A 21,310-nucleotide genomic window follows, 5' to 3' on the forward strand; every position below is an offset into this window, starting at 1 on the left:
GAATTTATGCATATGGAAGCGGGTTCAGATAAAGCAATGACAACAGTTCATACAGAAGCAAACGTCTTGGTTAAGAGATAATATTCTATCTAGTGTGTCAATTGTCACAGATTGCAAAGGTGTTGCTGACTTCATCAATAACAATTATAAGGAAATATCTTGGGAAGCTGAAAGCATAATTAAAGAAGTTGAAGCAATTCTGGATACACTTCCACAAGCTAAGGTAAGATACATAAGCAAAAAACACAATTCAGTGGCCGATACTATAGCTAAGGAAGCAAGAATAAAGTCTTCAACATATATCTTTGCACCTTGGGGATAAAATTAGTAAATCAAGTATATTGTCTAATATTTTTTGATAAAGATGACATTGTAGACTTATTGTACTATATTACTTGATTTATGAAATATAACCTTTTCATCAAAAATAAAATAAAATGATGTTTCACTTTCACAACAATCCTGTATAATGTTGTTAAATTTTATGTAGTGAACGTATATAATTTGACAGCCATTTTTATACTTGTTCCATGAATCTGTTAAAAACATTTTTAACTAGATAAAATATACTATATTTCCGTCTCTAGTTTGAGAGATATGTAACTTTTGTGTTTTCTTATTTCAGTAGAAATATGAGCATAAAAGAAGAAAAAAAAATCCTAAAATCACTGCGTCTTCTTGTTTCCTTCAAACTGTGCAAACACGAAGTGGGTTTGGATGCAGAAATTTAAAAGTGGAATTCATGAGTCCAGGAGATTTGGTGTAATTACAATTCCCTTGGTATGTTTGGTTGTCCAAGTCCCACGAATTCACGTTTTCCTCAGGATTTATAATTCCAGCAAATCTCTCATTTCGAATACCATCTTCTCTTAAGATTTGCTGGGAAACTTAGGAAGGATTTATGGAACTACTTTTTTTAACCTTTCATTTAGGATTTAAAAAAATGAAATTCTAAAATTTTCAAAAATGTTCACTTGATTACCAAACAGACGAGGAATTTACACCATTTCACGTATTTATAATCCCGTGGAATTATACATAGGACGGAATTTTGAACTCTACGACCAAAGACATCATAAACAAAAATTCATTTTCCATGGACGGATGAGCGAGTAGGATTTTCGTACCAAAAGTGATCCTGGGAAATGCTTATAAAGTGGGCTTGGAAACTGGTTACTAAAATGATACGGATTATCATTCGAGCACTTGAAAGTGTTTTTAGTAGTTGTGTTTTCCGTTTTCAAAGAAAACTTTTCGGGGTTCAAGTGACAAGGGTTTTTCCGTTGGCTTTCCCTGAAAACAATTCGTATAAATTTCTTTTCTCATTCTCCGTACTTGTTTATTAGGTTAATGATGATGCAGTTTTGAGAAGATTTTTCTATTTTGCTTTGTTTGTCTGATTTAAGTATTAATTTGTCAAAATTTCTGCACTTGTTTGATTCTGTAATTAGGTTGAGACTGTAGGTATTTACAAATCTTCTGAATGAGGAATTTCTAATTACTAAGAAATTGCGAATATATAGTGATAGTAGAGCATAAACATCTGAGAGTCTAGGGCCGTTTTTAATAGTTAGTGGATCATGGGTAATTGATTAAATTGCAGTTGGTTTTGACAGATTTCAGGTATGTATCGAGGCTGCTGTTTTGAGCAGCATTAAGGAGCAATATCGGGGTTATAATACATTCAAAATCGGTCAGTTCTTTGCTGTTGATTTTTTTTATTTGTTATTTTTCTAATTTATTAATTAAGAGATTGGATGAATTTATTTCCTCGTGATAACTTTTTCGCATCATCACAAATACGTTCTGTCATTATTACATTCTGGAGCCTTTCACCAGGTATGGGATCCCAGTACCTGAATGATAATATTGAGTTGGTATAGATGATCATCAGGTTTCGGAGACCCGCATTCAACTAAGAGCCTCACATATAGGACGCAAAATAGTAAATAGGTTGGATTAGGTCTCACCTACATTTGAGTTGCATAGGGTGGAAAAGGCAGAGCTTGGCTATGCTGAGTCATTTCTCTCGAAATTGAAAGCTGATTCTATATAGCCTGTGGTTGGGAAAGTGGTAACACCTGATGTCGGGTTGTAGATTTTCTTCTAGCACTCCATTAAGTTACTCCGCTAGGTTCGTACAATCAATGTATATTTGCTCGTAATACATAGTAGTACATGTTGTTAACTATTCATTGTACCGATCAGAACTATAACCTGTTATTCCCGTTGGTACCATGTTCTAATACTGAAATGAAACCAGAGAAAGAAAGTAGGTTAAGCTTGAGTAATGAGTATGTAATTATTGGAACCAAACTGATGCCTACAGCATCCAAAGCTTGGATTTTTTTCCTCCGGTATTTTCTTTGCTTCTCATGCAAATCTGGTATGGTGGGAATGTAACAAATGTTCATATAAAGATATCAAAAAATTAGCATCAAAATTATGTCTTTTCAAGCTTCCTAGACTCAGTATGAAGATTGGTCAGTGGATTTTGGTTAGAAGTATGGCTTTAAATTGCAGACCTTCTAATTCTAAACACCAAACTGCTAAAAGTTGTTTCAGATAAATAGCTCTCTGCTCGTTCTAACAGAAGATTTTTCAATTGAAACTGAGTCCATATGGACATGGTATAGCTGTATAGGTATGTATATAAGATTGCAAATTGTAGTTTGAATAGTTAAATTTGCATGGCTACCTATCATTAATGGGTAATCCTCATAAGCGTTTTTTAATGCTTATATTGTTTGTTAATTATGGATTTAAGTTATCAAGAGACCATTGTATATAACATGCTAACAGTATTTTGGTGTTTGTTATAAACTCCGAATCTTTCTTGTCTTGTTAGTATGGAAATGTAAAATGTTTTTCTTAGCTCTGTAAACTTAGTTACCATAACACAACTAGCTGACTATCATGCATCTTCTTTCAACTCTTTTGTCAGTTTGGATCGATTGGTCTCAAACACAGTGCTACTCTTGTTTGTATATTAGTATGCGATATATTGTTATTTAGGTCCGGCAAATGTATGACTTACTAGTTTGGTTTATTCTGATGTATGGAATTTGTTTAATGTCTAACTTAAATTATGAATTTATGATGGAAGTTATAAAGCAGGCAAGAAGGCAAAAATATCCAAATACTGATCAGACACGTACTTTGTTTGTTTAGACGGTGTAGCTAGGCTGGATCCACATGAAGATTTCAAGCTTAATACATGGCCAAAACAAATTAGAGTATGTTCACATCAGTATTTTCATTATTCTTTTCCTCTCTTGCTCACTTTATGACTTTCTTAATGAGTAAAACCACTTTGTGGTATGCATAATATTCATCAGTTGATCATTTTACCTTGATCAACAACATAGTTCTTGTTGACATTGTAGCAAGGATGTGTTGTCAACAAAGGTTAAAGGATGTGTTGTAGGTGTATGGCCTCATGGAGAGCCTATGGGGGTCAACATATTTCAGTTTTGACATTGTTGGATACCATGCCAAAGTTTTAGCTTTCAGTGAAAGTTTTAGAATAAATTAAACTGGAAATATGTAAACGTCCGTATATGTGAACTGTTGTGAAGTTCTAATGAGTTCACTGTTATTTGGACTATTTCAACGCTGGCATATACTATTAGCTATTAGATTGTTTATCTAAGTGCCAGTTGACTGATCGTATTGGAAATGTGAGATTTTCTTGAATTTAACTGTTATAAGACCTTTAATGTCAACGTCATTGTCTCACTCTAAATATCATCTGCTCAAAACCAGCTTCCATATATCCTTTTTGCTTACAAGGATTTTCGTATTGGAAAGGTTTGAACTTCCAAGTGATTAACATACATACCCAATCTGTCTGTATCTTCTTTGATACAAACTGGGAAATCCAGGTCGCAGAATTTTTTTTTTTCTGCATATGTTTTCTTTCTAGTAAAATAGTAACTTTCTTATGAACAAATATTTACATATGATATAGTGTAATTGATAGATTTTAGGTACACTGCCGTGTCTGCATTCTAACAAAAGAAAAAACATGGGTGTCTGATGTTTGATCCGTCAACTCTTCAGCTTATACTTTGTCTATCCTTTTCCTTTCAATATTTTGGAATTTATCAAGAGATTGAACAAATGGATATACATTTTCTCTAAGCAAGAGGTGGAACAAAAAGTTTGTCATTTTCTTCTGGCACTTCATTTAAGTTAAAAGTTGAGGTTGTACATACACTGTGATTCTGTTAGTGTAACATAGTTCAGTTGATAATAATCTGTTTGATGTATTGAAAGATTTGATTTTTATGTTGGTGCAGTTAAAGCAATGGCTGCTGCAGGGAAGATTGCAGTGGGAGAATTCCTGCAGGTTTAGTTAGTCTTTTTTTTTTTTCATTTGTTATCTGGTGACTGATGGTTTACGATTCTGATAAAAGCATCTCTCTTTTACAGGGTTCGCAGAGGCAGAACCTGTTTTTGCAGAGAAATGTATCTAAACAGCGATGTAGGCTACTTTGCAGTTCCCTACAAAGACAAAGCCTTTCACGAAGGACAACTGGTAGAGGTCTAAGATCAACATCAAAAAGCTTGCTTCCTGTAAAGCCTAGAGTTTTGGTTTTAGGAGAGGCGAGTAGTTATTTTGATCAAAATTTCATGAAGAGCGGAAATTCTGGTGAGAAAGTTAAGGAAACACCTTACTTGGCTTCTAAACTACGGATACTCACTGAGGGTGCATCAGATTATGGAAAATTTGGTGAACCCTTGATTCAGGGATACACGAGAACTTTTGACGGTGCTAATGTATTATCCGAAGCAATTTCTGAACATGGTATATCGACAGATGGGGGCACAGACAGTTTACCCGTGTCTGCTCATGCTTCTGGTGAAGTTGTGGAGGTTCCTGGAGACCTTGTTAGTACTGTATATGCCACTTCCCCAGATATAGCATTGACGGTGACCGAGGATTTGAGTCATGGAGATGATGGTGTCCTTTTGGCAGTTCCGAAGAAACGCACATCGATATCTAAAAAGCGTATCCGTAAAAACGTCTGGAAAAGAAAAGGATATCAGGCAGCACTGAAGGCTTATTCTTTAGCAAAATCTCTTTCTACCGGGAATTCAAGAAGTTTCTTTTATTCTAGAAACAAGTAAGAAACTCTTGGTATAATCTCACTCTACATGACTTGATAAATTTGCTTACGTGCTTCACATAACTCATATTACTAACTGATCAACATGATATGTCTGGTTATATGGAACAGGAGGGATGTTATGTTTGTTTTATTCAATAGAAAAAGACAGTACTTGAGCACAAGATGGAAAATTTTACTTTTGTTTTTCTGTTCAGTAACTAGAATATGACCCGTGCCGTAACGGCCCGGGCTTTCGATTTTGTTCAATCCCTATAACACGTATGAATGATATTCGATCTGCATTAAAATTCTCTCCGGCATGTCGTATCAATGTAGATGGATAAATACTAATACAGATAGATAACTTCATGCAGTGTAAAATCATGTGTGCCATGAAGCAGAACCTGTTAGTACAACAGTCATTTCATGCCAATTTACACATCTCTTTGATCTATGTGATAGATAGGTAACTCACCACTATATTGACTGTGATTCTTCCCAAAGGGTTGAATCCGTGATTGAATGGAACCACCATTTATGGTCATCGTGTACTCATATTCTAAGTTCTCAGCAATTTTGTCCTCGGCAAGGTGAGAACGGCATTTACCCATGTACATTTTTGTAGGATCATCTCATTCATTGTCTCTCTGTCATAATGGGAGTTGTCAGCATGCTATACAGCATACATTTCCATTACTGGGTAGATATAGATATCTGGTCCCCATATTTGCTATACAGCATACATTTCCATTACTGGGTAGATGTAGATATCTGGTCCCCATATTTGCGCATCTCGTATGTGTCAGACCGACAAAATAGTTTTCCGTGGAGGAGGTAGTTCACACTTGAAATTGAAATTGTGAATCACCTATAACTATGATAGTGTGTAATTTATAAGGGCCCTGATAGATACGATACCCTTGAGTCCTATTTAAATGGCCTGTGTGAACACATGAGAGGATCGGACGATAATGAGTCAACTCGGAATTTTTTTAATATTTTTTGTTTGATCTTATCGAATGATTTATGCTTCCATTCATCGTCTTTATCCATGTTCAGATCTTAACTTATGATAATTACTTCATTTTCTCTCCCGACCTGTTTCCATTTATCCATTTGAATAGTTTTAGATTTTGAAATCTAGTTGTTTCCATTCTGTATTGTTTTTAATTCTTTTTCAAATCTATTTTGGCTAATCTTTTCTGTTTGTTTAACATGTTAATTATTTGCTAATTTTCAGGCCTGTTTGTTCATCAAATCATGAGAAGCATTCAGTTTTGGACCTCTCTCTGCAAAGGTCTCCTCCTTGTAACTCTATTGTTACAATCAAGTACCGACTTTTCATCAACTTATCCAGCAGTATTACAAGCCTCAAATGTTGAAGAGGTTTTTATCAGTATGAATCAGTATTATTTTCTTTATCATTTTTATGATTTAAATGTCGGTAGCGATCTTAACTTGATCAAATCGGTAGAAACAACTCAGATTCTGGGAGAGAAAATTTTGAATTTCAAAAAGTTCAAATTTTCCCATATTTCTCTCCATAATGGAAGGAGCTATATAACTCAACCGCAATCTACTCAAAATATTGTCAACTTTCTGTTTATAGGATATATCTCATACCCCGGAAGAATTATCCCCATTAACAATCTTAAAGGAGAAAATGATTCTGGTATAACTAATTATACCTATTTTAGCTATAATTTCATCATATATATCAGATTTGCTTCAACCCTAGAAAATACCTTCTACCTACCCTCCTTCATATCAATTACTTTCAATATTAACAATCTTGAAACTCAAACGGCGTCGTCTTCAAACAATCAAATCACTTCTATCACTGAAAAAATGCAAAACACTCAGACAAGAGACATATGTGCTAGGCAGATGCGTAGAGCAGTGGGTACTAAGCAAGCTTTTGTCAAAGTAGCTCAGGATCACAACACAAACCTTATTGGAAAGCTTTTTTTCAAAAGACAACTTTGATACTGATGTTATAAGGAAAGAAGTACAAAAAGTTTGGAACAAGTACAGAACAAAAGAAGTAAGAGCTATTGGCAGGAACATATATCTCTTCAAGTTCCACACTGTAGAGGTTATGAATACTATTCTCAAAAAAAGCCCTTGGAATGCGAAGAAATGTCACTTGAATCTGCTAAAATATGATGCGACTATTCCAGTCGAAAGCTATGTGTTCTCTCATCAAGAATGGGATGTGCAATTCAAAAACCTCTTACTCGAGCATCACTCCAAGGAAATTGTGGATGAAGCCATTGAAGAACTAGGATTAAAAGTTTCGACAGATCCGGAAGATGTTACTCAAGTCTATGGTAGCACTATCAATGCTAGAATCAAAATAGACTTATCCAAACCTCTTCATAGAGGAGGATGGTGAAACAATGCATCTGGAGGTGTAACTTGGATTCGTTTTCACTGGGAAAAACAACCTCACTCTCTTTGTCCCAAATGCTTCACTATTGATCACAAGGATGAAGAATGCGACATAATAGCTGATGAGCTCAGAATAAGGAGATACACTAATGAGGAATACATAGCCTATATTCATGAACTGGCTTTAGCTTATGGATTAGAAATCATTGAAGATCTGGACCTCCTGATACAACTTATTGCTGATGCTAGCAGTAAGCAAATTGAAGAAGCTAAAGAAGATGAGGAGAATAGGGGAAACAAAATATCTAGCACTGACGATCAAGACTTAACTCTAATGGAAGGCAGCGACATGGAAAATAATACTGGTAAAAATCCTCTTGCAGCAGAGGCAGATGAAATGGAGCATGATCTGATGGAGGATGGAGCTAAGAAAATAGATGAGCCTTCTCATGAGATGAACGAGGCCACTCAAAACTTGGTAATACAATTTCTTATTGCTAATAGTTTTTTCATTATCAGTCTAGTTTTCAATTTCAATCTCATTTTGAATTTGTTTTGTTTCATTCTGCTATTCCTTACAACTACTTGAGTATCAAGTCTAGTTGTTTTTTAAACTCTTACAACATGAAAATTTTGAGCTGGAACTGCCAAGGATTTCTAGGCAAAGAAACTAGAGAACATCTGCTTCACGTGAACAAACTTCATTCCCCTGATATTATCTTTTTATCTGAAACCAAGATCAATGACAATAGGATTCAAAATCTAACTAAGTTTCTTAATATGCTTAATATTTCTTTTGTTCCGTCTATTGGTCAAGCTGGTGGCATTGTTCTTTTATGGAAAGATGGTTTCTACCTTGAAATAGTTAACTCCTCTTCAAATATGTTCCATACTTTAATCACTAATGATCCTTCCAAAGGGGAGTGGTTCATTTCCTGTGTTTACGGCACTCCTTACAAAGAGGATCAACTAGCTCATTGGGATTACATAAAAAATCTTAGTAAAGTGGTTAAAATTCCTTGGGTCCTTATAGGGGACCTTAATATCACTTTAGATACTTCTGAAAGAAACACCAATACTAATCCTACTTCAGATGAAGTGCTAGATCATATTAAAGAAGCTGACCCATGATTTGGGTTTCAGTGGCAATCCCTATACCTGGACTAGTAATAGTCATGGCACTGGTAGAATTAAATCCAGATTAGATAGATCTTTAATGAATAGAGATTGGTTTATTTGTTTCCCCGATTCTAAATTAACTCATCTGCCCATAAAAGGTTCAGATCATTCCCCCATACTCTTGTCCTTGTACACTAGCTACAATTCTTCAGGTAAAACTTGGAAATTTTTTGAGCATTGGCTAGAGAATGATTCTTGTATTAATGAGATAAGAAATTCTTGGGTTTCTAACAATACAGGTTCTGCAGCTTTTGTCATGAATGACAAGTTGTCTAACACTAGACACATCTTATCTAAATTGAGCAAAAATATGTTTGGTCAGATCCAGAATAATATTACTGTTTTGCTGTAGATGGGAAAAAACGATTTGCTGGTTTTTAAGGGATTGAGGAGACGACCGTACAGAGGAGACTCCTCGAACCGAGAGAAATGTTAAACCTCACACAGATGCACCGCTGCAAAGGGGGTGCTTTAGATTCGAGAGATCAATCTGTAGTACTCCGGCCTAAATCAAGACAATGACCGTTCCGGAGTAAATTCGGTCACAAGAGAGGATGGGTTGATCTGTAGGAGGGAAGCTGAGAAATGTGTAGAATCAATGGCAATCAAAGATTGTGGGTGTATGAGTTCTGAATACGATAAGCTCTGAGTGATTGAAATTGCTCAATTGAGAGTAGTTGCTCAATTGATGAGTTGATGATCTCGTGTTGTCAGTTTGACGTGAGATTGACGATACTGATGATGATGATTCAATCATGATTCAGAAACTTAATTATATTGCTGGAATTTTAGACACCATGATTCCATGAAGTGTGACAGTTGATGGAATCGAGGAGTGGGGAAGTGGAGATCGTGTTTGAAACCAGTTACTCAATGTGTGGAGACTTGGTCGATTTTCCACCCACTACCTCGTGAATTCCTTCAACTGATTGCACGACTTGATCACATTCCATCGTGTGTTTGAACACACGTGCCGTAGACCGCCAGACCAAAACCCTAAGTGATATCCCCCAAAGTGACACGATTGACGTCTCGTGGTTTGTTGGTCAATCGATGACTTCGTGGTTTGATGGGACGATGAGTCCATGTAGTTGCTGAGTGTCGAACATGATGTTCTGAAACTCATGAATTGAACATGTCATGAGACAGAGGTATAGTTCTTACGATGAAGTGAACAAGTATTGCTCATTCGGTGGATCGTTGAATATTGATTGTTGAACAAATATTCCTTGGTTTGAGCAAATATTTATCATCTGAGCAAGTGTTGCTCATGTGATGAATTGTTGAATATTTGATCGTCTGAGCATGTGTCGCTCGTCTGATGGATTATTGGCAGCGTACCAAAAATATTAATTAGAATACTGGTCGTTGAACCGAACATAATTAATAAAATTAATGACCATGAGGTCGTCGTAAAATTATTAAGGTTAGAATCTGGAATGATGATCCTTGGATTCAGAAACCCTAATTTGATCAATTGATGATCAACTCATGGTTCGTCATAATTTCAACCATGAGACGAAGGAGGGAGCGACTACATGGGACCGTGGATCAACCATGTAGTGTCCATATGCTCACGTGAGCAAATACGAAGAACTCCTGAAGAGTTGACGATTTTTTGGTGGAAGAATGATTAAATGTTGGCTTAATCATTTATTCAAAAATGCTCGTCTGAGCCTTAGGTGAGAAAACCTGATTAATTATGACGAGGCGAGGGACCGACCATGGAGTCATGAAATCGGACCTGGGTTGTCCCGTGACTGCCTGGCGATCACTTCATGAAAATCCAAAGTGTTTGGGAGAGTTTTGGACCTAATACGAGCATGTGCAAATTAGGTCAAAACTGTGAAAATTGATGGGACCGGCTTCCGTGAGCCAAAGAGCCAATCTTGGTCGGTCAAGATAGCGTGCTCGTGTCCCCAAGGCGTCCGTCTCAGTCCTGAGAATTTTGATATTTTCGGGCGTGCAATTGAGCATTCATTCGAGAAAATATGCCAAAATTAGGGTTTCGACGAAACTGAGGAAAACACCATGAGATGATGAAAAATAATTATAAAATAAGGAATGAGGAGGCGTGGGACTGCCGTGGTCAAGGCATGGTCGGCCGGTCGTGACCACGGTCCCGTGGTGCCTTTTCCTTAAATTTATAATATTTTGATGATTTTATGAAAAATTCATGAATTTTGAGAAATTTGATGAATTTATGGAGTTTCCATGAATTGAAGGAGTTTTCATGAGTTCAAGGAAGCAAAAAATATTAAAATAATAAAAACAAGGGCGTGTGGGACAATGGAAGGCATGGCCGTCCGGCTTGGGCCAGTCCCACGAGTTTCCCTAATTTTTGTGTATTTTTCATGTATTTTTGATGAATTGAGGGAATTTTTCCTAATTTGAGAGAAATACCATGAAATCAAGGAATTTGATGAATTCAAGGAAAACTAATAATAAAACAAAGGGGCGTGTGGGACCGGCTAGGGCATGGCCACAAGTTTTCATAATTTATTTTATTTTATTATTATTTGATGATTTTTGCAAAAATACCATGAAATCAAGGAGTTTTTTCATGAAATTAGAGAAATAATAATAATAATAATAATAAAATAATAAGGAACCGTGGGGTGTGGGGCCGGTTGGGACCAAGGCATGGCCAGTTGGCCAATGGTCACTCCCCACACTCCTTTCCTTAATTTTATATTATTTTTTATGGATTTATGGAAGTACCATGAAACCGAGGAGTTTCCTCGAGACGAAGGAGATTTGATAAAATGAGAGAATTTTCATCAAATCATGGAAAATAATAAAAATGCATTAAAAATATAAAATTGGCGTGGGATTGACATCGACACGGTCGGTCGTGTGTCCGTGCTCCCATCACCCTGGTCAATATTTTTAATTATTTATTATTTTCTTTTCTATTTTGCATGGGTTCATCGTTTCGTTGTATTTTTGAAATACTCGTTCGTGCGGTGACTGTTAGTGTATCGTCGTTGAATACACCTTCACCATTTGAATCGGGGCTTACTTAGAGGTAGCTCAGACGCCCAGTTGTTGATTATTTATTACTAATTATGGAATTCAGTGGAGAATAATTCACAAAACTGAGTAATAAGATGTTTATTATTAATTCATAGGATCAGCTGAGGATTCGACTACGAATTCATAATAATAAAGTGAGCATTACCATTCCATGGGATCGTAGATTCGACCATAGAATCGGAGTAATTAAGATTTATCTATTACCATTTATGAGACCAGTTGTGGATTCGATCATGAAATCGGAGTAATGAGATAATATAGTTATTGCTATTCTATGAGATCAAGTCGTGGATTCAATCATAGAATCAGAACAATCGTTATTGCCATTCCATGGGACCAGTCGTGGATTCGGCCATGGAATAGGAGTAATTGTAATTAGGAATAATTAACTTTGTGGCTCTATACTAGCAGAGCAAGCTGTCTAGGAACATTAACTATCCCGATATGAGCTTGCCGGTAAGTCATATCTTTATATAGTCAGGGTAAACTTGTTGTTTGTTCCTGAAGACGTTATCGCTCTATACTAGCAGAGAAAGCTGTCTAGGAGCCGTCCATCTCGTGATGCTATATAGAAATAATCACTGAAAGTATTCAGTATTCATGAGATATGTCGTTGTCCAGTCGTGAGAATACATATCTACATGTACTCTGAGAGAAAGTACTCTCCGTTGAGAATTCGATGAGAGACCCGTGTCTCGATACTCACGTCTGATTGCTGAATCAGAGCTTCGTATAATTATGAATTTACGAATTTAGCCTTTGTCAAAAATCCACCATCTACACATGTAAGAACAACTGTCTCAACTGCAAGCTACAGATCTTCAAGGTAGTAATACTGAGGAGGTACTTCAAATTGAAAAACAGATTGATGCCTTGAATGAAATACAAGCTTATTCAAACAGACAGAAGTCTAAGGACCATTTCTACAGTGACATGGACAAGAACTCCAAATTCTTTCACATCAGAGCTAATCAGAGAAGAGTTAGGAACAGAATAGATTCCTTGCAAGCCCCAGATGGATCATGGTGTCAAGATAGAAGCTCCATTGAAGATTTACTTGTTTCTCACTTCAAAAAAATGAGTACTACTTCAAATCCTGGAGATAGTGAAAACTTTCTTCAGCACATTCCTTCATGTATCTCAGAGCAAGACAATGATGCTTTAGTTTCAATTCCTTCAAACCAAGAGATCTTCGAAGCTTTAAAGTTAATGGATCCATGAAGCTCTCCAGGACCTGACGGCTTTCCTCCCGGTTTCTATCAATCTCAATGGCAAATTGTTCAAGAGGATGTTTGTAAAACAGTGCAATCTTTCTTCAGTTCTGGTTTTCTTTTGAAGAAGCTCAATAACACAAAAATTACTTTGATTCCCAAGACTACTACAACTCATAAGCCGGAGGATTTCAGGACCATTACTCTTTGCAATACAATATATAAACTCATCTCTAAAATAATTGCTTTAAGACTCAAGAAACACATGGTCAACATTATATCTTCTATGCAGTCTGCTTATGTGCCTGGTAGATTAATATCTGAAAATGTGTGCTTAGTACAAGAACTTGTGAAAGCAATGAAAAGAAAAAGGGGGAGAACTAGTCATCTTGCTCTAAAAATGGACATGTCCAAGGCCTTTGACAGACTTGAATGGACGTTTCTAATGGAGGTTCTCAGGAAATTTGGATTCTGCAACAAATTCTGTCATCTTATAATGCAGTGCGTCAGCACCACTCAAGTTGAAATCATGATTAATGGCTCACCCTCAGCTGCTTTCAAACCGACAAGAGGAATTAGTCAAGGAGATCCTCTATCTCCTTACCTTTTTATACTTGCAACGGAAGCTTTTTCTAGACAATTGAATCATCTTGAAAACATGAATATGCTAACAGGTATGAAAATCTCAAGAAATGTACCTAAGATCAACCACTTGTTATATGCAGATGATTGCTTACTCTTCTGTAAAGCTAATCAAGTGCATACTAACAAGCTACTTCAGTTTATTAATGATTTTAGTGTCTGCTCTGGTCAACTTATCAATTTTTACAAATCTGCTGTATATTTCAGTAACAATATGAATCCACATTCTTGTCAGCTAATAAGTGGTGTTCTTCAAGTCAGGCTAATGAATATTGAAGAAGAAAAGTATCTTGGTCTCCCATTTTTTGTAGGAAGAAACAAGAAGATCCCTTTCTCCTCATTGGTATCCAAGATGGAAACTAGACTTTCAAGATGGAATGGTTCTAATTTCTCAGAAGCAGGAAGATCATTTATGATTAAACATGTGACTAATGCTGTTCCAGTTCACCATATGATCAGTTTTAAGTTACCTGATACTACCATTAATCAGTTAAACTCTATCCAACAAAAATTCTGGAGAAACAAGAAGACAAACAAGGGTAAACATCTAATAAGTTGGAGAAATGTCATTAATTTTAAAGAAGAAGGAGGTCTGGGATTCAGGGATCTTCATTTATTCAACAGAGCTCTCCTTGCAAAGTCTGCATGGAGATTATGTACTGATAATACTTCAATCTGTGCTGCCTCTCTCCGAGCAAAATATTTTCAAGATGGTCAAGTCTTTAACATCACAGATTCAGATAATTCCACATGGTCATGGAAAAGCATCAGTTCTGAACTGCGCTTCATCAAAAGATACAGCTGTTGGAGTATTGGAAATGGGCAGAAAATTCTGATATGGCATTACAGATGGATACCAGAACTGGAAAAATCCACCAACTCCTAAGTCAGGTTTCACTAATCCTCAAGATTATACTTTTCTGCACCAACCGTTCTCTACCAATAATGAAGGTTGGAATACAAGCTTAGTCTTTGCTCTATTTGAACCACATACTACAACTTTCATCCTTAATATCTCCATTCACATTCACCATGAAGACAAGCTAGTTTGGACTCTTGAAAAAAGTGGAAATTTCACAGTAAAGTCAGCCTATAACAAAATGTTAAAAGATAGAAATGGAGACACTTCTGTGGGTATAAGGATGCAAAATATCTTTAAAAAACTTTGGAGATTACCTATTCTGCCAAGAACAAATCAATTCTTGTGGAAATGTGTGAAGGATATATTACCAACTAAAGAGAAATTGATGGAGGTCATTCAAGATGATGATTATGGCTGCCCTTTTTGCTCTCATGACCTGGAATCTGCCACTCATATCATTCTAGATTGTCCCTTATCTAAAGCAGTGTGGTTTGCAATCAGTGGAATTCATATTTTACAGGGTGCTACTCTAGCAACTTGGATTTGTGATTGGTTTGACAAACTTATAAACAAGCAGATTCAAGAAGCAGAAATGTGCAAGCTGGCAATTATTGTTTGGTGCATCTGGACTGCTAGGTGTGATAAAGTGTTCAAAGGGGCCAACATTACTCCTGAAGTTATTATTCAAAATTGCAGAAGGGAATTTGCAATTCTTGAAAAGAAGCCAGTAACTAATCTCATGCTTCCTGCACCCCAGAATAGAATTAATCAACACTGGCAGTCTCCTGCTACAGATTTCCTTAAAATATTCCGATGATTCTAATTTTGCATCTAATAACTCTGGAGAAATTGGACTGATCTGTCGTGATTTTGCAGGTACGCACCAAGGCACGAAATGCATCTACTTAGCTGCAGTATCAAGTCCGGAGCAAGCTGAGAGCAAGGCTTTATGGGAAGCAATGAAATGGGCATCGGAAAAGAATCTAGAGAAGGTGGTTTTTGAGCTGGACGCGAAGCTTGTAGCGGATGCTGTCAATGGTGATACCCTAAATATCGATTGGAGATTGCATAATTTAATTTTAGACATAAAACTTTTACTTCGTAGTCATGTCTTCTGAAAATGCTCTTATGTTCCAAAAGAAAAAAATAAAATAGCTGACTGTCTTTCCAAATTAGCTAGATCTCAAAGAATGAGTGGCGTTTGGCTGTTAAATCCTCCCGTTGAAATTAATCATAAACTTCAGGAGGAGGCAAGCTATGTAAACTCTATTCATTAATCAATTCAATTTTCAGTTTCAAAAAAAAAAATGGCCTGTGTGAAGTGCATGGGTCTCGATGGAGTCGGGGCACTGCTGTTATAAGAGGATTAGTCACAGTTCTTATTTAACCTGGTCTTGGTTCCGAAGGGAGAATGCAGACGATCAGGTAAAAGACAAACCAAAATCAAATTTTTGAGAAAGTTTAGAGAAGAAATAACGCACACCAAGTGGCATGATAAGCGGAACAGTCTCTTGATAAGGATGTTAAAAAATTGTTAACATTATAAGGAAAAATGAACCAAGGTGATTTTTTTTTAATAAGGAATCCACGTCTTCACAAAAGCATCGACAACAGAAGGAAATAAATACAGTGAACAAAGAAAGATTGATATTCATCTTTTGTTGCTTAATTTTGAGTTCCATTCAACGTGTCAGATTTAGAAAAATACAAACCTAAGAAGGAATTAGTAACATTGTTCCTTAGCTCTGATCCAAAAATGACGAAGGGTTCACCATTTTTAACCATGGTGTATCGCTCCCCATTGTCGTTTCTGCTAAAGCCGGTTCATACAGCTGGAAAGTTCAACACATAAAGAAACTTGATCAATAAAGGCATTATGCACAATATTGCTCATTTTACATCTATGGCATTCAAACATCTATAGAACGGATGATACAAAGGTAGGCTCCTTCACAACCAAAGGAGAAGAATCCTGCATGTCGAATACATAACAAACAACCTTCCAAGAAATAACTAAGCAAAGAGAAAATTTAGCTGATTGTCCGGTTAAGGTAAATCACTTAATTCAGCACTAAAATACTAATTTTTCACAGTTGAGTTGTAGATTAATCTGTTTTATTCATCTTAACATTAAAAGCAAAGATAAAGTTAAGTTGTAGAAAATCTCTAGATGGTGGATAGCAGTATTACTGGCTCTCTATAACACACACGATCGTCTTGGGTCTGGTCATAGGTGAACCATCAATATAACAATGGTAAAGTTTTACCACTCATCCTAGAATTTGCTTATTTATCCTGCACTGCAGATTAGTTTTCCTTAAATGTAAACGATATTGGTTACAAATAGTATTATAGTACCGCGGGTAAAAATAGAAACCATAAAAAGAATTTGTTTTTGGTTTTCTGTGTAGCTGATTGTCCGTCATACATTTTCAATAGTGTACTATGGGTAACACTTAAGTCACAAATGGTTTTCCGCTCTTGGTTTTGTTGTTGAGTTTTCTCTGCATATTCGACAATGAAGAGTCTGTTTATATTATTTCTTTAGCAAATAACAAAAGAAATAAAGGATTGTAGTTTACTTGTGATTTTTTGCTATGAATTTTGAAGACATGCTATATAATTTAGAGTCTTGCCGTCAATATCCATTCTTTGAACCTGCAAGAATATATATCATAACTGGTCAGAATTATATATTATATGGGTTGACATTGTTGCGTTTCGAGTCAGTAAATAAGAAGAGATAATCTTAATTCTTCCTTAGAGTCAGAGATGATTAAGCGCCCCAGGGAAGCTCTGCTAGTTTGTATTGATTTGGGAGATACTTTTATTTTCATATTCTACAACCATTTGCGACTATGTAGATCTGTATACAGTCTATGATTACAACTTGGAACAACTGATTGATGTGATCCTTCAGCTGTATCACCGTATCAATAGAATTTTTTTAGCACCATTATCAATCAATAGTATTTGTTAAATAAAGGAACAACCTGCCAGCCAAATCAGAAATGAATCCAAACTTCTAATTGCTTTGACATCTGATACCAAGTTAAATGGAGCAATCAACAACAACACTTCCTAAGAAACCAAACCATCATCAACCACTATAGAATTTAGGGTGATGTAATTGAATCAAGGTACACACCCTATCATGCTTAGCTAAATGACTGTAACTAACAACCTTCCAGCCGAAGTCGCTATAAAACCAAAGTGCTAATGCGGGAATGTTTTTTCTTTCAAGAATAGAAATGTAACGAAGAAGAATATAAGTGCAATGTTAATAAACTGATACTCCACAATATTAAGAAGAATGGAATTATTGCTTCAGATCATATTTTTCATAACCTCGTATCTATGACCACCACAAATGGGGACAATACATTAACCAAAAAACAACCGGACAAACCAAAAACGTTTTGGCTTAAACTGGCGAACATTTTAATTGAAAATGGTGACATACATTTTAATTCGTCAATTTCAGAACCATAAAACTACCTTATTACGAACAAATTATCCATTGTATACACATCACAATTGATAATGAGTAAACTAAATCATAAAGACAGCAAAATGGACTGAAACGAAAACACAATTTTATCATCGTGGGCACACAATGCATTGAACACATATAGGCCTTGGGTGAGTTATACTAATACATTAATCGTGACTTTGGAGGTGATCATATTGCTGCCTGGATGTGTCACATTATAACCAAAATGCACAGCTAAGGATTTACAACCATCTTCATTAACATTAACTTACCATAACTGGTTATAGCTCCTTCCCAAGTTGCGTTCCCTAACCTGGTTACACTTTCTTAACGCCTTCCTAGATGTGTATACTTCTACAATTTTGGTTAATCCTTTTTTATACCGGTTCATCTTTGTATAATTGAAGCTAATTCGGCATTATTATTGTTTGAAGGCAAGCATTGTTTTCAAATTATAATGTTCTCAAATGATCATTACTAAATTATACAATTGAATTCAAACTCATTCATGCTTATTTAACATCGATTAGTTAATGTTGGGTTTAACCTATATAGGTAGATTTAGTGATAGAAGAACATGGGGCACCAACATATATCATAGCAATTATCACCTGGTAAAATAACTGGAAATGTACCAAGTACCCTTCAAATAAGCTTAGTGCCAGTTATAGGTGAGGCTTACCCAAATCTGGCATGATTTACCTCCATTAATTTCACAAATCTGGTTGATCGCCTTATGCTTGAGGACTGGGATTTTCTTGAGAGAGTTTCAGCAGTTTTGAAATGTCATGGAGAAGTACTGCATCATTCGGGCAAAAGCAGCCAGAACAATGAATGTCGGTACCACCAGATATTCTTGTAAAGAGATTTATGAGAAGTCAAGCCAAAATGTAGTTCTAAGTAGATACGACAAAGTAATTGAACCGTGGCTAAAGTTTACAAAACATTTAAAAGATTTTAAATTCAGTTGAAATGTAATGATGGATTTATAGTTATTTGCAGATTTACCTGACACACCAAAAGCTCTCCATAAATATAGAGAAGATGAGCTCAGATTTATAGGGTTCAGATCTTCTTTGCAAATAAGCAGCTCCATTTCATGGCAATTATAAGTCATTTCCCCTGCTGTCTGCTGTCTGATGTTTCCAATTTTGCACCTACATGAATGATCATATTTGTATGACGAACGACTTATAATCTCAGTATCTCAGTGTCCACTCCCTTTCAGTAAACAATAAGAAGAAACCCATTGGCATATGCAATTCTAATGAAGTAGGTCCAGAGCTGCAAATCAGAAGATTCAGAACTTTACCATCTTAACTGTGCGTACCACCTACTTTGGGCCATTATATGCTAACAAAGAGAGAAAGAAAAGTAATCAGTTCAACCATGATTATCATATATACTCAAGTTTTGGGAAGACATTTATAGATTTTTGAGTTTGGGAATTGCCCAAAACATTCTCAAGAGGATAAAAAAATTGTAATGTCAAATGAGTAATCTTGTCACAGATGAATAAGCTCCAGGCCCAGACTATCAACAATATACATTTTCTAAGAAGGGGCTTACTTTTCTCATTTCTCACAGAAATAAAAATTCACGTATTAGTTCTGTCCATAACTGTATGTAACCAATGTTTTGGTATCCAGTCACAATTAAAAATCAATTGAACAAAGTCAAAAACAGAATACCAATTGAAGAAACTAATCAAAGACATGATTTGCATCAACAAAGTCGATGATGGTGAAAAATCAATTGAAGAAATGGAAGAAACAAAATTCAAGTCGAACAAACTCATCAAATACAAATGTAAAGAAAAATTAAATTGAAGATTGTACCGACCTAATAGTCTTGAGAGAGTATGCAGAAGAAAGATATGGAGAAACCTGGGAAGATGATACCCTCTGTTGAGGTTTATGTAGGGAAATATTTCGAAGGATAACTCTTCTAACGTAACGCATAGAATTGATTATCCGGGAATTAATCAAAGGAATTGAATGGCGCAAATCATGTCGTTGGTAGAAAGCAAGAAGATATCGCCGATAATGGGTTTCGTAACGGAAAAGGGATTAAGTACAAGAAGAGATCTGCCGATCTGGGACGTCAGATGAGGCCTTAAAAAGAGGGTTAATTCTTAACCACGATTTATCTTTTGCAGTTTTGAAGGAATGACAGTCATCGATCGGAGAAAAACGCCTATCCAGAGCCGTCGGATCAACAAAAATACATTTGTTTTTGTAAAATAGATTTGGTTTTCGTAAAGAATATTACATCTCACCCCTCATTTTAACTCAGGCTACTCAACCAAAGACGGTGCCCAAAAACCAACCTCTTAGCAACAGCATATCAAGGTGCAAAACAAAGATCGAAAATAGGCCCCAAATAATTTGATAAAATAGAGTACTAGGTTATTGACCTTGTCAACTGGCAAAAATCTCACCCCTCATTTTAACTCAGGCTACTCAACCAAAGACGGTGCCCAAAAACCAACCCCTTAGCAATAGAGTACTAGGTTATTGACCTTGTCAACTGGCAAAAACAGTATCAAGGTGCAATAGTTAGACAAAAATCAAATTGTAGTCCCGGCGGGGCTCGAACCCGCAACCTTCGGCTCATAAGACCAACACTCTAACAAACTGAGCTACGGGACTCGACGCTTAAGCAAATATAATAAATTTGATCGAGATGTATAATAAATCATTCTTGTATAAGAAACATAAATACGTGAACATGAACACTACTAGTACTGTTACTGTTAGTCGAAATCAGAAACATAAAAACGTGAAACAGATCGATGCATGACTAAATCCCCGATTTCCGCTTCTTATACATGTAATTTTTGGTGGGCATATCACATGCATGTAATAAATAACTATATATACCGCTCTGTACCTAGTTGAAACTTATAATGGTCTGATTTTAGATGAAGAAACTATGCTCATCAGTGTCTGTGTATGTGTACGACTCTCAGCTAGTATGTAAGTATATGGGGATACTCGATGCTCACAACAAAATACTATTTCTTGTTATGGTTATGATTGTAAATGATCTTTGCTAGAGAATGTGAGGTCAGTGGTCATTATGAGTGCTAAGCTCTAATTCTCCCCATTACTTCTTTTCCCGTTTGTTGTTGTACTCTTTTGATAATTCGACCTCTCGAGTAACACAGCAAATTTAAAGGTTGTTTTCTCGGTTACCACTAGCTATAAGGGCCGGTTTTGTTCCACAGAAATTGTGAGAGAGTAGTCTTAAGTAAGTAGCTATGTAGAAATTAGCATCTCTTCTGGTGTATTTTTGTTTGTCTGTCTCCGTAAGAGGGTGACCTAGCTAGCTAACTTGTGTGAAAACATACAAAATTTCATGCAAACGTACCCTGAGTTGT

At 36.0% G+C, this 21,310-nt stretch overlaps 1 protein-coding gene, 1 long non-coding RNA gene and 1 other non-coding gene across 7 annotated transcripts; 1 reads left to right on the forward strand and 2 right to left on the reverse strand.

The window, feature by feature from the left end:
- The first annotated feature begins 966 nt into the window (after positions 1–966).
- On the forward strand, positions 967–6,583 carry LOC113314392. 3 transcript variants are annotated; one of them, XM_026563188.1, is made up of 5 exons: positions 967–1,306; positions 1,617–1,693; positions 4,302–4,351; positions 4,435–5,129; positions 6,355–6,583. In XM_026563188.1, exons 1-5 carry the CDS (start codon positions 1,146–1,148, stop codon positions 6,494–6,496), a joined length of 1,125 nt encoding a protein of 374 aa, XP_026418973.1. In that variant the 5' UTR covers positions 967–1,145; the 3' UTR covers positions 6,497–6,583. The 3 variants fall into 3 exon arrangements, with proteins under 3 accessions (XP_026418973.1, XP_026418975.1, XP_026418974.1); XM_026563190.1 differs by lacking the exon at positions 6,355–6,583 and adding an exon at positions 5,489–5,525; XM_026563189.1 differs by lacking the exon at positions 6,355–6,583 and adding an exon at positions 5,244–5,424.
- A 10,517-nt stretch (positions 6,584–17,100) lies between these two features.
- On the reverse strand, positions 17,101–20,007 carry LOC113314439. 3 transcript variants are annotated; one of them, XR_003342407.1, is made up of 4 exons: positions 19,771–20,007; positions 19,241–19,281; positions 18,937–19,085; positions 17,101–18,727 (listed from the first exon to the last, which is right to left on the reverse strand). It is a non-coding gene; the product is annotated as an uncharacterized LOC113314439 (long non-coding RNA). The 3 variants fall into 3 exon arrangements; XR_003342405.1 differs by having other exon boundaries at positions 17,101–18,783; XR_003342406.1 differs by lacking the exon at positions 19,241–19,281 and having other exon boundaries at positions 17,101–18,783; positions 18,937–19,212.
- Positions 20,008–20,505: 498 nt separating this feature from the next.
- Positions 20,506–20,579, reverse strand: TRNAI-UAU. Its single transcript has one exon. It is a non-coding gene; the product is annotated as a tRNA-Ile (tRNA).
- Positions 20,580–21,310: the final 731 nt, after the last annotated feature.

Source organism: Papaver somniferum, chromosome 9 (genome assembly GCF_003573695.1).
Source record: "Papaver somniferum cultivar HN1 chromosome 9, ASM357369v1, whole genome shotgun sequence".
NCBI lineage: Eukaryota > Viridiplantae > Streptophyta > Magnoliopsida > Ranunculales > Papaveraceae > Papaver > Papaver somniferum.

What these genes read in the sequence shown, in the direction of transcription:
- LOC113314392 (XM_026563188.1), top strand. Translation starts at nt 1,146, where the DNA reads ATGCTTATAAAGTGGGCTTGGAAACTGGTTACTAAAATGATACGGATT. An exon ending in GCTTTCCCTGAAAACAATTC is followed by an intron (nt 1,307 to 1,616) that starts GTATAAATTTCT and finishes TGGTTTTGACAG; the next exon opens with ATTTCAGGTATGTATCGAGG. An exon ending in TTATAATACATTCAAAATCG is followed by an intron (nt 1,694 to 4,301) that starts GTCAGTTCTTTG and finishes ATGTTGGTGCAG; the next exon opens with TTAAAGCAATGGCTGCTGCA.